The sequence below is a fragment of the Phalaenopsis equestris genome, unplaced genomic scaffold (genome assembly GCF_001263595.1).
Source record: "Phalaenopsis equestris unplaced genomic scaffold, ASM126359v1 Scaffold000318, whole genome shotgun sequence".
Lineage (NCBI taxonomy): Eukaryota > Viridiplantae > Streptophyta > Magnoliopsida > Asparagales > Orchidaceae > Phalaenopsis > Phalaenopsis equestris.
Genome location: NW_018164760.1, coordinates 178,754 through 196,293, shown reverse-complemented (window position 1 = coordinate 196,293; position 17,540 = coordinate 178,754). Strand labels below are relative to the sequence as shown.

General features: G+C 35.0%; 1 protein-coding gene across 2 annotated transcripts in view; it reads right to left on the bottom strand.

The window, feature by feature from the left end:
• Positions 1–15,044: 15,044 nt before the first annotated feature.
• The window catches only part of LOC110025630 (lysM domain receptor-like kinase 3), a 103,328-nt gene continuing 100,832 nt past the window's right edge, over positions 15,045–17,540 (bottom strand). For both annotated transcript variants that reach the window (XM_020726209.1, XM_020726210.1), the window contains one exon: positions 15,045–15,498. In XM_020726209.1, coding sequence (XP_020581868.1) covers positions 15,334–15,498 — 165 coding nt within the window. In that variant the 3' untranslated portion in view covers positions 15,045–15,333. The remainder of the gene's footprint in view (positions 15,499–17,540) is intronic.

The window sequence follows — 17,540 nt, the reverse complement described above, 5'->3', positions numbered from 1 at the left end:
CGGTATCAGATGTTGCGATCATTAACCTCTAGAATGTAGTGTGAACCATTACAAAGCAATGCGAAATCGGATGTCCAAATCCTCATCCTTTAAAATATAGTGTGAACCATTTCAAAGTAATGCGGAATTGGATGTTGAAATCCACATCCTCTAAAATGTAGTGTTTTGAATTTGTGGGAAATTCATGGAATTCGTCAAGATTTAAGGGATTGAAGTTTGGGACTTCAAGTTCCATCACTACGCTTTGTTTATTCGGTTATTTTACGAGTTTTCTTTCAATGAATTATCCTTTTCTTTTCTTTTTATTAAGATTTAGACCCCTAGTTTTATACAAGCATGGCGACTGAGCTTCTAAGAATGAGTTTTTGTCTCTGAAACCTCACGAGGCACAACACTTCTTGAAGTATCGTCCACTGACTAATGGCAAGTGTAGAAAATAGCCCATTCCTTAAAGTACTTTTGGAACTATATTCTTTCAAGTACACATAAAGATGCGTTATTTCTAAGGACACCATAGTTGAAGAGACCGCAACTTTATAGCTTTGTTTGTAGCAGTTGTCGCTTCTTATCACTGATTTTGTGTAAATGTTGTCCATATTGTCTTTAAAAAAATGCTCTGACGTTTTGTGAGTTAACATTGGAGTTGCATTTACTGGGCACTAATGGACATGAATTCAGGTTGAATTTCTATTAATTGCTAATATCATCGTCATTTCTTTAATTCTTTCTTCCTAAACCTAAGCAGATTTTCAGAATTTAAGCTCATGTGATTAAAATATTTTTCATTGCCCAAAGATATTTCTGAGCCAATTAATAGTCGAATAAAAGACTCGAGATTGTTGAAATTTTTCTTGAATATAATATCAGAAGAATTTTCTTAAGAGATTTTTCAAGTTTTATTAATCAAGGGGAACTTGGACATCACTTTTAAATTATACGTCCACCTCAAGCTTCTTTTCAGGGAAACTTTCTTTTTTGTAAGAATTACTATATCTGGTGGAACATATTTCTCTTAAGGGTTTTGAATGTCCAAACTCCCCTAAATAATAATCCTAAAATATTTCTTAAGACAAATTCTAAGATGTTATACCTCATTCAAAGGTCAAGTCTCCGTCACTTGGCAGGAGATTAAAAGGCTTGTAATATCTCGATTCAATTACTCATATTTAACCACACTATTTTATTTTGAAATCAACTTAGGACCCAGTCAGAATTCTTTAAAGTGGATGACTCAGTTATTATGGCATTAATTTTATTCCTCCCTAAACTCATCAAAATACTAAAACTTCATCTTGTATCACCCCTTTGCTTAACCATCATTCTATTGGGGTTTAAGTCTCTGAGTCAGTTGGTTTATCTTTTCCCAAAAACTTTCCTTTTTCATTTAATGTGAAGTTATCTGCTAAATGTATGCAACAAAAACAAAACATTGAATAATCTTGAACAACAACAGTTTCTTCCTTTTCTTTACTGTGGTGGGAGGGATGCGACAGATTAACACTAATCATGCTAATATCCCCTTTAAACAAAAATAGTAGTCAAGAGGCATTTCATTTGTTGTAAGTTGCGCAGGGGTCAATTGGAACAAACAGATCACCTGAAGTCATATTGATAGAACCACTTTCAGGTTCTTTTCAAATATTCTTCCAGGATTTTATATTTCCATTCTTGAAATTATCCTCGAGCAAGTCCTTGAAACTGCATCACTCCTCTATGATGTGTTCAATTAACATGCGGTACGGGCAATATCTCAGATTTCATTTCTTGTTGACCTTGTCAGGCTTCTTTAGCTTGAGCAACCTAAATTTGGATTCTTGATCAGATTTCAGAACATCTTTTTCGATGCTTCATATTTAAAAGATTATATCCCATTTGATTGAGTGATCACAATTGGAAGTTTTCTTTCATCTAGCTGGTAAGGTCTCTACTGAGATGATTGCTGAGCATTCCGACGAGGACGTTGGAAGGTTTGTTGACGTTGTTCGGCTTGCATTTGCAATTATCGCTTTCCCCTGCTAACCACAGCAACTATCCCAAAATTTTTCTTGAATATCTCCATTGGTTCTAGTTCTTCAACCCTTTTTCGAAAACCAAATTGCTTAACTTCTCCCTAGAGATTCCTAGCTTTGCTAAGCAACTTCTCAAACCTTCTGATTGCAAAACCTTTAAGTAAAAACCCACTGGACTGTGGATGCTCTTTAGAAGAATCTCAACTACTTGCTGCTCCTGCAACTATGGCTCACATCTCATGCTGAGATTTCTCCAAAGTAGAATGTACTCCACCAAGGTTTCATCCGGCTTTTGCATATCTACCAAAAGATCACCGACGGTGATGTGGTGCTGAACTCCGGCAATCTGACTGATAAAATGGTTTTCTATTTCTGTGAATGTCTTCACTGAACCATTTGGTAGCCCTGCATACCAATCAAAGGTGACTCAAGTAAGACTACTTACAAACTGACAGAACAAAAGTGCTTCGTTACCCCCACGTTGCAACAACTTGCTCAGAAGTGTGCAACATGCTGATGAGGGTTTCCGTTCCATCGAATGTTTTGAATAAAGATGGTACGAAACCCTTGGGGTATTGGATGGTCTCAAACTCTTTTGGGTAGGGTCTACCCTTTAGAGTTGATGCCCCTCCTTTTAATTGATCCAGGGCTTATCCCACCTGTTGTTCAACCATTTGTTTAATTTTGTTTTCATGTATCGGACCCTAAATTGAATCTTTCTTCATTTTTTCATCGAGGGTTGAGCTCTTTTCTTTCATCTGCAGCAAGAATGGTCTCTGGCTGGTTTGTTTCTAGAGGTACCATCTGCGGTGATTGTGGCTGTCTTTGCATTGCAATAATGTCGATCATCATTTCTTCAATTTTCATTTTGAGATGACTAATCTGTTTGTCCCTTTGATAGATGACCCTTTGCCTCTCATCTGCGGTGTTCTCCTCACTAGAATATGGAGCAACGCATGCAGGTAACTTGGCCTGGGTTTCGATGACGTCGATTTCTACGAAATCGCCTTCAATGTAATTTGTTAGGTTGTGATTTCCATCTTTTATATCTTCTTTTTTATCTTTAGACAGTTGTATAATGTCAACTCAGAGTTTTTCCATGCCAGACTAAGTTGACTTTCCTTTCATAACATTAAGGTGAGTCAAAAGTTTTCAAGAGATCACTTATTTCCTTGAGCGTCGGTGTCGTCGTGTAGTGTAGAGCTTAATCGAATCAACCAAAATTATATTTACAGAATCTTTTTAAGGTTCTTTTAAATATTCATTCAGGATTTCTACATTTCTACTTTTTAATTTCTTCTTGAGCCAATCCTGAAGCTAAAGAAATCTTCTATGGTGAGGCCAAGCAACCGGTGGTATGGGAAGTATTAGGGATGATCCTCCTGGTCGACCTCTTCTGGCTTTCTTGGTTCTGGTAGTCTGAATCTTTATTTCTTTAGCAAGTCATGAAATATATCCACCATTGTCTCCTTTTTGAATGAATATATATTGCCTAATTTTTTATTCTTTTTAAAGATGGCTTTCTATCTACAGAATGCGAATTCCACTCATGTGTCTTTGTCAGTTGTACAGACTTTGAGTTAGACCCAATCTTGCATTTGGAAAACTGCGGGACATAAGCATCAATTGACTCTTCCTTATGTAGAATCTCTTTTCTCTTATCCAGTCGAATAGTTGGCGTGGTGATGGTAAATCTGGTAGTAGGAGGAGAAACAGTCCTCGGAGAAGTCCCAATGCTCCTAACAACATATTTTATAGCAATAGTAGGGTTCTTTTCACCCAACACCTTTGGAGAGGAGAATTCCTTTATAGGTTTCAATTTGAAGTCTACAATAGGCTCCACAGACTTATCTGTTTCAAACTTCATTACTATGACGACCATCTTCACGAACTTGATTTCAATATCATCTAACCCTTGCCCAAATTAAGAACCTACAGGTCAGGCAGCTCATCCCTGTTGACATCGAACTTGATTCTGGAGGCGAAAAAAAAGGTACACTTTTGTGAAGACATTCTCCTTGTTATTTGAAGAATTTTCAAAAGGTAGCAACATCCCGTGACTTGCAGTTTCGACGGAAGTACTTAAGTTAATGTGCTTATCCTATAAATTGGGCATCCCCTTTTTTATTTTAGTTTTAAAATTTAGTGTTTATTTGTGATTATAAAATTAAATAATTTTGATTAACAAATTAAACAAGAACGAAGAGATGCAAAAACTTGGCTTGATTCGCAGAAAAGCAAATCAAATCCGAAGGATACGAAGAAAATGCGAAGCTTATGACCCAGTGCGAGACCAACTTCACAACACACATTGCCCAGGCAGAACTAGTCCACCAACACACCTATTGAGAGTCCAACTCCACACAATTCATAAAGGGCTCATGAACCTTTCTGTTTAAAGGTGTTTAAATAGACGGTCCTGGAATCCAAAAGAGTTGATCGTACTTGCCCAAGAAAGAAGAGAGCAAAGTATGCCAACGGAAGAAGGGTAATCTCATCCATAAGGGACATGTACACATTACCGATGTATGAAGACAAAATTTTCTGATCATAATGGAAAGTAAAGCTACTCCCAGAGAAGTTTCCATAAGTTGTCGGATCGCTTATATATCGGTTTAATTTTAGGTGTGGTTTTAATTTAATTTAATAATATATAAATTTTGTTTTCAAAAAAACCAATACTTTTAATTTTGAAAAAAGTAATATTTTAATTTTGAAAATACGAGACCAAACTGATCTCATATAGACAATAGCTTAAATAAATGACCATGACACCGCAAGCAATATATCTACCTCGAAGGATAGATACACTACTTACTGGTGGTGGTCGGTTAAATAAACTATAGAATTTATGACATTTGTCTTGTCTGTGAACCATTTATATAAGCCAACAAGTTCTCCTATCTAATACAAATAATTAGACATGGTTTATATTACCCGGTTTCTTAAAACTCTTAATAAAGGCAGACCCCTACAGTAATTACATCTTAAATGACTGAAGTCACTTAATAAAACTCTCGATTTAGATCATAAAATATTATCTCCAAAATCTCAAAGGGATAAGACTTTTCAAAGATCATACTAAAGAGTGTCGAATGAGAGAGGCTCAAATTTGGAGCATTTAATATGGAATATAAAGGAAAAAGAACTAGCGGTTGTGATAGATCCTGAGGAAAACCTCATTTACTTCCTAAGCTATCCTAAGATTTGGCTTCAATTTCGGGAGATAATTATTGAATGTTTCATCTTGTTGATTTTATTAATTAAGGCTTACATTTATGCAAGATTGTCGCATAAATAGCCTGAAAGAAGTGAGGATTTAGGTCGTGAGGAATGACAACCTCAGAATCCTAAATTGAGTTAGGGCTTATATTGCATAACATGATTGTGCAAAGGCCTAAAGATAAAGTTGAGGATTTGAGGATTAGGATTTATGTCACACTAGGTGGACAACCTCGAAATCCTATGACTTGTTGTTTAATTCTAAGGGAAAGATGTGCTGTTGTAGATCCTTGTGGAGTTGCAGATTGTTGTTGTAGAAGGCTGCCCACAAAGTTATCTCCAAGCTCCTCGGCGAGGGGGGGGGGTTAGAGTTGATTAGAGAGACACTGGTTAGGATCCCACAGTTCTCTCGTTTTGGTACCATTATTTTTTTTAATTTACTTAGCTTAAATGAGTTGTTAAACCCATTTAAACAGAGGAGATTTCGTTAGCAACCATGGGTTACCTCAACCGTAATTCAAATGGACATATTATGAAGTTGAATTTCAAAGGATTTATGGTTATCTTTGAAAGTGTTTAATTTAATTTTTGAAAATTATTGATTAATTTTGAAAAGTTGTTCTTGTTTTGCATGTGAACTTTAATATTTTAAAGCGAAAGGAAATTGCATTAAATGACAGAAATTAAATGAAATTGTAAAATCATACCTTTTATCCTCTTGTTGCTTCCGCTCAAACGTTAGAACTTGTAACAGGTATATAATATTGCAAGAAATTTAAATAAATTGCAAAGATAGATGAAGGCACCAAAATCTAAAATTACCATTTTGCCCTTATGGCTCTCCACTTCATAACTTATTAAATATAATTCAAATGACTTTGAAAGTCTTAGAGCACCCAGAGGAGAAACTGTGATTTTTCAAATTTTAATTTAATTTAAATAATTATTTTAACTTAGAAAATAGGATTTTAAATTTTAGTTTATTTAACTTATCAAAGTAAATTTTTTGTTCATTTAAAAAGTATTAGAGGTTTGCCTAGGTCAGAGGACCACTTGGAGAAAATTTTATAATTTTTCAAATTATATTTTAATTATTATAATTATTTATTGATTTTAGTGATTTAATTAAATAGAAAATATGTTTTAATTACAAAAATTACTTTTTACATTTTTATTAAATCACACTAAGTGTAAAGAAATTAGAGAAATAAACTTTTCATTTTTTTGATTGATTTATTTATTTATTATAATTATTTTAATGGAAAATTAAAAAAAATAAATTTTTAACCTTTAAAATTTATATTTAACTTAGAAAAAATATTCTAATGATTCACAAGTGGTCGCGAAGTAATTATGAACATTTTAAACCATTTTCATATTTTTGAAATTTTTAATTATTTTTTAATTATTGTTAATTCACAATAGGCCTAAAAAATATTTATTTAAAAATAGTTTTTATTTTTTGCTAAGTACCCCTGATCACATGGAACTCAAACAATCATTTTTCATCATTTTCTTAATTAAATTTAATTTATTAAAATTATCTTAATGCCAAAAATGTCATTTTATTTAGAAAATGCATTTTAGTGATCAAATTAAATCAAATAAATTCAAAAAATTTTACATTGAGGTAAAATAAGTGTTATTTACAGTGTCGAATTGACTTTTGAGATTTTTCCATTTATATTTTTCCATTTATATTTTATCCATTTATATTTTAATTATTTAATTTTTATTTCATTTTAAGGACTTAATTACTTAAAGTGATGTGTTTAATAGTTCAAATTTAATTTACATTTTTCTTAGGATCCTCTAGTCACAGTAAACCTATCAAGATATGTTTTATATTTTTGTGATTCATGTTTTAACTTATATAATTTTTTAATTAAACATAGGTGATTTATTTTAAAAATTAGAGCTTCCACACTTAGAGGTGTTCTCTAGCTTTGGAAAAATCCAAGAGCACACCTAAGTATAGGAAGTTTAAACCCCCAAAATATCAAATGAAGGTGATTAGTATTTAATGACTTATGATTTAACTAAATTTTTTAGTATTTATATAATTAAAAATAAAATATAAGTCAAATAATTTTAATTTTTATTCCACATTTTTCTCCTATGTTCACTGAGCAAGAGGATTTTTCTTTTATGATTTTTTATGCAAAGATATGGATTTTTAAAGTTCTGAAAATTAAAATAAATCCTAAATCCCCATTTTTCCTACTTATCAAGCTCAACCTCCGCATCATCCTGGGATTCTCTTAACTCCCCATGTCGTGCTCCCATTGGATGCCACCATCTGACTCGGCTACCACGTGGCACACCTTTATCACTCTGTTCACTCGTCCAACGCAATTTGATCAGTCCGTCCGATACACGTGCAATCAAACGGCTCCTAGTTATCGTCCCCAATCAGCCTACACCTAGAGCCATCCACACTAAATCACTTCGATCTCACTCGATACTCAACAAAATTAGGTGTGGTTTGTTTCTACACATTCATTTACTCAAGACAAACACATCTATATGGCTACATGCGTATGAAATCAAACTTTTCTTCACAAAGGCCCAAACCAAGCCAAAAATTAGGGTTCTTGAAATGCCTTTTGCCTAAGGAGTGAGGCCTCGATTGGGTGCTTGTGGAAGCTTCAGTAGAGTCCAACGAACCTCCTAGAAGTGTTGGTTTCCTCTGGTGTAAGCTCCAAGTATAATTTCAATGAAATGGGGGTGCGACCTTGGTCAAAAGCTAGGTCAGGGTGCTCAACAGAGGGGTGTTTCAGTCGGAATCTTCCTCTCTTGCTCTGGGTAAGCTCAAGAGTAGTTTAATATGGAGTTTGAGGGGGTTTGGAAGATTGTCAAAATTTGTCATGGTTTTGAGCTCAAAAATTGAGCTCAGACAGTGGTGAAGGTGGCTAGGAATTGACAGAGTTGAGCTTAGAAAGGCTGGGAGAGCCTCTGGGAGCAATTTGGCAGTTCCCCTAGGTTTTGGATGATCTCCCCCCTTGGACGTGGGAGGTGGGATTTAAATAGGAGAGGTTGGGGTTGCCACCATGGCTGACCAGTTGGTGTAAACAGTTGCTGAGCTAGAGGGCTGAGTGGCATTAATGACTAATGGGGATGAACCAAATCATAGAGTTCAAATTTGGAGTTTTGACCATGGGGTGGCTCTCGATTCTTGTGTTTTGTGTGTTCCGGCCACTAGGCTGGCCGGCCATGCCAGGGCTGGTGGTGAGGTGGTCAGGTCAGCCAGTGGGAGGGTTAATGATGATTATCCCTGAAGGTTTAGTGCTTGATGTCAAATCTATTTGGGTTTAGCTAAATATGGGAAGAGATCCCCTAAAACAAGGGTCGTGGTCCATGGCTCATGTAGGGTAGGCTAGGTGGGTCTAGCCTGGTCCCTAAGGTCCAAATGCTGGCTGTGGTGGTCTTAGGTTGGTCAATTAGGCTGGGGTTGGTCACATCCATGGCTTGGGTTCAAAGTCATGTCATGAGCTTGGATTTGAGTTTGGGATTATCTAGAATTTGAATTTGGCTCAATTGATTGATCAAATTGGCTTGGATAGTTGTCATGAGGAGTTTGTAAAAGGAATTGAGTGATTTTGAATTGATTTGGAAGGTCAATTTGGTGAGATTTGAGCTTTTGGTCAAAATTGGGGGTTTTGGCTTAAGTTGGATTTGGGTGTGTCTTTAGTTCAAATTTGGGTCAATTGATTGTTCAAACTGACTTAGGGAAGCGTTATGAAGAATTTGGAATTCAAATTTGGGGAAATTGACTTGATCATGGGGTTCAATTTGGGGAATTTAAGGGTATGGCAAAATTGGGGATTTTGGATTGGGCTTGAAATTGAGTTTAATTGAACTTAAATTTGGTTTTAATTGGGATTGGACATGATGAATTTGAGTTTGGAAGTGAAATTGGGGAGATTGCAATCAATTTGGTGAAAATTTGGAGTGAATTGTGGAATTTGGGCCTTTAAGGGCAATTTGGGGATTTTGGTCAAAATGGGTCAATTTGGTCAAATTGGGCCCAATGGAGTGGTTCAAATTTATTTTGGGTACATTTGAAGTGATTTTGGAGATTTTGGGGATTTTTGGGGTATGAAGGGTATTTTGGTAATTTTGAGAATTTTGGGGGTATTTTGAGAATTTTGGAAAATTTGAGGTATTAGGTTAATTTGAGTGATCTGGAATGGTTTGAAATGATTTTTGAAGAGAATTTCAGAAATTTGGGGTAATCTTGGGAAATTTAGGGTTTATGGGCAATTTGGTAATTTGGTGAAATTTTGGGCCAAGAAGTCAAAATTGGAATTTGTTAAAAATTGGGATTGATTGAGGATGTTAATCATGATGCCACCCTATTTGAGCCATAAGACAAAGGGAACTCCTATTATGGATCCTCCATGTGTTGGTTTTAACCAAACCCTAGCCCAAGGCTAATGGTTTAAGGGACCATCCACATGAGTTTCCAATAGATTAGGGGATCAATTAAACATAGTTGGCTGGGGTTGAGGCTGAATGTGAAAGGTGCAAGTGTGTATGTGCAAGACTGACCAAGACCACACCACCCAGGGCTAACCCTAAGGCCAAACAGTTTTATGTGGACTCCTCTTGAGCTCCCTCATATTGGTCCCACCTACTAAGTGCTAGAGGTTAAAACCAACATGTGGAACTTCAAGATGAGCAAAGAAGAGTTTAAAATTTCTATTGGTAAGGGTACTATCACTAGTCCTCTAAGAATAGTCAATAGCTAAGAATAGTCAATAGAGTCAATAGGAAATTCATATGGCTAGATCCTAGGCTTCTAAAGAAGAAACTAGACCTCAACCAAAAGTGAGGTCAACAAAGATTACTTTGAGTGAAGTGGAGTTCTCGTTATATTATGGATGGATTGAGAAGGAATTTCCTAACTACAATAATGCCCAAGACATTAATGTTGATACACCACCAACAAATTTTCATCCTAAAACACAATTCTCGAGGCATAACACAAATTTTAAGGCAATCTTCTGAGCAAGAAATCTTCTAGATTTAATTAAAAGTCATTCAGAGCTCCAATTTCAACGAGCATATAGTCAAACTGACTGACTCTATAAGACGGATTCAATGATATCATAAGTAGTCCATTCCGAGTCAAATCAAGCTCAAATCAAGTAATTAAACCACGCTAGAAGATTTTTGGACATATTTTGAAGGTCAAAAGAATGTCGAATCTAGCAAGTCTGTAGTTGAATTGAGTGTCTCGACAAGAAGAATCCAACGAACCCAAGATCTCTCAATTCCGACATCATTAAGTTACTCAAACGTCCATCAAATGACGTCTAATCATAGAAATCTCTCTAAACCGTCCAATCAATGTGGTTCATATTCCAACATTAATTGCACATAAAACTCTATAAATAGAGCCCCACACCTCTCATAAGGGGAGGAGAGCTTGAATCTTGAAGAATAGTATGAAGTTTTGACGAGTTCAAGTCCAACGTCACTCCAACCGCCGTCGACCACCGCCAACCACCTTTGACCACTGCTAACCACCATCGATCACCATAGACCATCATCGACCACCACCTGTCGACCTCCACCAATTGTCATTTGCCACTGGCCACTTCATATAATAAGTTAATTCGTGCACCGACGTTGCAAATCATCTCTTTTCAGCATGTGGAACAAGGGATTGCACATGTAATATCCAGTATAGTGAATTGTTTCATCGTGGCTAGGCGCCGGGGTTTTTTTTCCCTTTCTAGGTTTTCTACCAAAACTTTCTGGTATCATTCTTAGCTATTTTTCCTCTTCTAAGTGTATGTTGAATCTTCGTACCACACTAAGCAATAATCTCTTACTCTTCAAGTCCAACATCACTTCATCCACTGTCGACCACCACCGACCGTCGTCGATCACCGTCGACCACAATCGATCACTGCTAACCACCATCGATCACCATATACTGTCGTCAACCACCACCTATTGCCCTCCACCAATCATCATTGTCGCTGCCCACTTATAATAAGTTAATTTGTGGTCTGATGTTGTAACTCATCCCTTTTCCACACGTGGGACGACAGACTGTACATGTAGTATTCAATATATAGTGGATTTCTTTAACTGGAGTAGACCACATTTTTTCCCTTTCTGGGTTTTCCACAAAAAAACTTTTGATGTCATTACTAGTTATTTTCTCTCTTCTGAGTGTATGATGAATTTCATACCACACTAAGATGATAATTTGTTATTCTACTGCCACAAATTTCCTTGCACACATCATGTAAATCCTGTTTGAAGGTCACACCTAGATTAATCTCTAGTTTTGACTTGCTCCTTGTAGAAGCTCTACAAATTTCTTTTATGAAGTTCTGAAATAAATCTATCATCTTTTGTTGAAACAAAAGCAAATGATTTAATAGGTCATGAATGTATATACGAGTTTTAATATTCTTATGTGTGGTCTATCATTTAATATCAATTCCTTATTCACAAAGATAAAAAAGTTACCTCTTGATGGAACCAAATTGTTACAACTAGGGCCGTCAAAACGGCTCGTTGTTCATGAACAACTCGTGTTCGGCTTGTTAAGAAACTTGTGTTCGATTCGTTCGCTAAGTTAATGAGCCGAACACGAACAATACGAACAAATATTTGTTCGTTCATTTTCGGCTCGTTTTGGCTCGAAATACTACTAATCAATCATATATATCTTTGATAAGTAGTATTTTTAAAAAAATTAGCTGACTACAATGTTACAAAGATTTATAATCAATTAAAAATATTAATGAAGAAAATAGAATAAAAATTATTAATTTAGATTCAAATGACGTTTTAAATCTTGCCCCAATCCTTAACATCTTATGACTACGTGATTAGGGTTGTCAAAACAACTCTTTGTTCGTGAACGGCTCGTGTTCAGTTCGCTAAGCAAACAAGCCGAACACGAGCACTTTTTTTGAGCTCGAAATATAAACGAATGGAACACGAGCTGAGCCTGGGCTCGCTCGTGTTCGGCTCGTTTACACCCCTAGTAACAACTAGGAACATTCTTCCTGATAATGATAATTTAATTCCTCAAGGTTACATGAAAATCCCTAGATAAGCTAAAAGTGGTATATAAGAGAAATTTTTTTTTTTTGATAAAATCCTGGCCAAAAAAAATATAAAATATTGCCAATTGAAACAATTTCGTTAATATAAGTTAAAAATTATAAAGGATTTACTGCCCTATATTTGAGAAGTGATAATGATCAAAGTAAAGTTAAAAGAGATATTATTGGCACCAATGGATGATTGTGAGTCATACTTGAAAGGGACCATCAACTAAAGGCAATTATTTGCTCACACAACCACAATCATACCAGATGGCCTACCAACTGCCGCCTCCAAAACCATGGATGGCAGTTCAACTGTAAAGAGCAGGCAGTTGCCCCTCTACTAACAACTAAGTAGGATTCCAAATAAGTGACCAAGCTAAGAAGTCCAACTAAATCAATCACCTAAATTTTCGCCCAGAAAAACAAAATCATGAAATTCAAGTCCAACGCAATGTGAATCACATCGATTCAATTCAATGCCGATATAAATTTCGACGTGAGGGAACAGCAGCATTTTATTCCAGATGAAAGTAAGCCGCCGTACTACAAGATACTTCTAGCAGAAATCACAGCACACCCTAAATACTGTATGAACTCAAATCATACCTCATCATAAAACCACAAGACTGATGGCGTGACTGGAACCGTTGGACCAACATGTTCCAACATTATGCTAAATTTCCCGTCCCTAGAATGGGAGAAAAAGCTGACAACTTCGTTTGAGATCTATGCTAAAGGCCACTTTGATATCAATTTTATTTTTATATTTGCTTTTACTTCTGAGAACTTTTTTATTAGTATAATTTTTCAAAATTTTTAATTTTTAAAAATAAGTATCCCAACTAAGCATGTTTTAATTCAAATAAAAACATAACTAAAATAAAATAAAAAATATATTTAATAGAAAAACAAAAAAAACTAGGAAAATACTGATTTCACTCATAATTGACAAAGAAACAACTACCAGTTTAAATCTTTAAGATCTTGGCTATATAAAACAATAAAATAAGAATCAACTCTTAATATAAGAAATTATGCAAGAAAACTTACATTTGGGAAAAAGGGAAGCAGTAATCCCACGCAATACAAATACAATAACCATGCCTCCAGTAATTGACTCCATACAGCATAAATGAATAAGAGGAAACAAAAAAACTATATTTGCCTAAGGCAAACAATTGAAAGCATTCCAGAATAGGAGCAGAAAAAGTAAAATACACTTTAAGGATGCAACCAATTTGTGGTAGAAGAACAAGAAATGAACATAGGATCATAAGCTCATCTTCCTTGAACAAGACCACTGAAAACTTGGCTGTTTCCGGCCAAGGTGGCCTCCCATTCCACAGATGAGAGTAAAATATGAGATATAGAAATCACAACTTGCTTCATGTCTGGACGCAGAATAGGGTCCTCATCCACACATTCCTTTGCCAACAAGGCCATCTGATTATAATGCAAAGGTTAGGAGAGAATATAGTTGGCTTTCTGGGAAAATCAATATTTTAGCATGAAGCAATAAATAAGCCCAATAAAACCAACTCTTTGTTCGTGAACGGCTCGTGTTCAGTTCGCTAAGCAAACAAGCCGAACACGAGCACTTTTTTTGAGCTCGAAATATAAACGAATGGAACACGAGCTGAGCCTGGGCTCGCTCGTGTTCGGCTCGTTTACACCCCTAGTAACAACTAGGAACATTCTTCCTGATAATGATAATTTAATTCCTCAAGGTTACATGAAAATCCCTAGATAAGCTAAAAGTGGTATATAAGAGAAATTTTTTTTTTTTGATAAAATCCTGGCCAAAAAAAATATAAAATATTGCCAATTGAAACAATTTCGTTAATATAAGTTAAAAATTATAAAGGATTTACTGCCCTATATTTGAGAAGTGATAATGATCAAAGTAAAGTTAAAAGAGATATTATTGGCACCAATGGATGATTGTGAGTCATACTTGAAAGGGACCATCAACTAAAGGCAATTATTTGCTCACACAACCACAATCATACCAGATGGCCTACCAACTGCCGCCTCCAAAACCATGGATGGCAGTTCAACTGTAAAGAGCAGGCAGTTGCCCCTCTACTAACAACTAAGTAGGATTCCAAATAAGTGACCAAGCTAAGAAGTCCAACTAAATCAATCACCTAAATTTTCGCCCAGAAAAACAAAATCATGAAATTCAAGTCCAACGCAATGTGAATCACATCGATTCAATTCAATGCCGATATAAATTTCGACGTGAGGGAACAGCAGCATTTTATTCCAGATGAAAGTAAGCCGCCGTACTACAAGATACTTCTAGCAGAAATCACAGCACACCCTAAATACTGTATGAACTCAAATCATACCTCATCATAAAACCACAAGACTGATGGCGTGACTGGAACCGTTGGACCAACATGTTCCAACATTATGCTAAATTTCCCGTCCCTAGAATGGGAGAAAAAGCTGACAACTTCGTTTGAGATCTATGCTAAAGGCCACTTTGATATCAATTTTATTTTTATATTTGCTTTTACTTCTGAGAACTTTTTTATTAGTATAATTTTTCAAAATTTTTAATTTTTAAAAATAAGTATCCCAACTAAGCATGTTTTAATTCAAATAAAAACATAACTAAAATAAAATAAAAAATATATTTAATAGAAAAACAAAAAAAACTAGGAAAATACTGATTTCACTCATAATTGACAAAGAAACAACTACCAGTTTAAATCTTTAAGATCTTGGCTATATAAAACAATAAAATAAGAATCAACTCTTAATATAAGAAATTATGCAAGAAAACTTACATTTGGGAAAAAGGGAAGCAGTAATCCCACGCAATACAAATACAATAACCATGCCTCCAGTAATTGACTCCATACAGCATAAATGAATAAGAGGAAACAAAAAAACTATATTTGCCTAAGGCAAACAATTGAAAGCATTCCAGAATAGGAGCAGAAAAAGTAAAATACACTTTAAGGATGCAACCAATTTGTGGTAGAAGAACAAGAAATGAACATAGGATCATAAGCTCATCTTCCTTGAACAAGACCACTGAAAACTTGGCTGTTTCCGGCCAAGGTGGCCTCCCATTCCACAGATGAGAGTAAAATATGAGATATAGAAATCACAACTTGCTTCATGTCTGGACGCAGAATAGGGTCCTCATCCACACATTCCTTTGCCAACAAGGCCATCTGATTATAATGCAAAGGTTAGGAGAGAATATAGTTGGCTTTCTGGGAAAATCAATATTTTAGCATGAAGCAATAAATAAGCCCAATAATTTCATAGGCTTGTATTCCTCCTTATAAAACAATGGATACTCCATACATAGTTGGGGTTATTAATTAACAAGGATGGAGGATCATGAGAAAACAAAAACTTTTGGCAATAAAAAAAAGACAATATTTTACATAAACCCAGCATATGTTAATAAGGAAAGCCTATAATCATAAATGCAGAGAACTTGTTGGCAATATGAAGTTATAGCTTTGACTTGTGCATAGTAAAAAACTCAGCTTGTGTCAATATACAGATTCAAAGAGACGACACTTCAAGGGTGACAGAATATACCGCATTAATGAATATTGCTCGATCAAAAAATGAATGAAATACATAAAATCCCAAATATGGTAGAATCCTTTATGTGTAATCATATGAAATTTAGTTCAAGATGTCAGCAATGATTATTTATTTTTATTCTTATTATTATTTTTTTAACTCCTTGACAAAGGCTAGCTCGAAAGCCTGGCATACAAAAGAACACTAAAAGAATAAGCTTTTAGAATGAAGAGTTGCTCCATAAGAAAAGACATCATCGCCATTATTATAAGCCATCCCATTTATTTGGGATCAGCCTTATGAATCTCTCTTAGGCACCAAGCATTATTAAACCTATCATTGACAAATCATTTTGGATGAATTTTATCTGATTAACGTCTGGTCCACTATTTATGTCTATCTCTTCGACTGATTTTATCTTACTTGATCGATTTATCATATATCTATGTACTGATGATGCTTTTCTCAAGTGTGGCAAGAAGATAGTAAGGATTTTATGTTCCCTCAAATATGACTCCTTTGTACAAATCTTACATCTTTCACATTGAAAATCATTAGTTTTGTAATAATGGTTTAAAGGATATGTTTTCATAACGAGGAATAAGTCATTTGCACCAAAGATAGTAGGCCAAGATGGAATTCCTGTGTTGAAGTATATGCATAGATAGTATACGTTTAATAAAACTACTTTTGATATGCATATGAATTATATTAATTTTTCATAGAATTAAAAGTAAAAAATTAAGAATTACTTAATTAAAAATAAAGAAAAACAGGAATATGACTTATAACAGTCGTGATTGTCCAAATGAACCTATTATTTTGATTTTTTTAGGAAAAAAAAAGGTATGACACTTTATTATTTTGTTCCAAAATAACCTTCCAATATTTGTATTCTCATTGTTTAAAAAAGAATGAGTTAGGCCCTTCGACACTTAACATATTGATTGTTATCACCCTTTCGTTTCAAATTTCTTCATTCAATGGGATTAGACACACAACAAGGGTGAAGTTCAATCAAAGAATAAGTCTAACAACACCCACCAAAAACAAGGTTAAATTTTTTATTCATTTTTTATTTTTGAATCTATACGTACCATATAATCAAAGGAAATTAGGGCATTTTGATGTAGTTCTATTTCAACTACCTAGACGATTGAAGAGAAATATATTTGAACCTATCTTAGACATCAATTTGAACCATGCTCAACATATATTTGAACCTTTTTTGAATCATGCTCAAATATGGTTTGAGCACATACTTGAGTAGGTTACAAAATGGTTAAACATTATTTAAAGAAGGATTGAACACAAGTCTATCATGGTTTGAACACGATTCTCTCATGGTTCGAACGGATGGAGTTCTTTTCTTGGTAGATCAATCACTCCAACTTTCCGTTCTCCCTTTCTTCCAGTTCTTGGTGCAACAAGTATATTTTCCATCTGTTTTGGTTCTGCGCCATCGTCTTTTGCCCATGACAGGTCGAGAGGGGGGTGGGGTAGGGCTTAAATCGAAACAACTTGTGAATTTTGCGTAGGAAGAAGACTCCCTATTAGAGTTTTGAAGATCTCAACAAGTATTTTTCATCTGTTTGACATTTATAGCTCTTATCGATCCAAAAATTACTTCCAAACGACTTGTGAATTTTGCTCTGTTTGGCGACTTTGGCGGAGG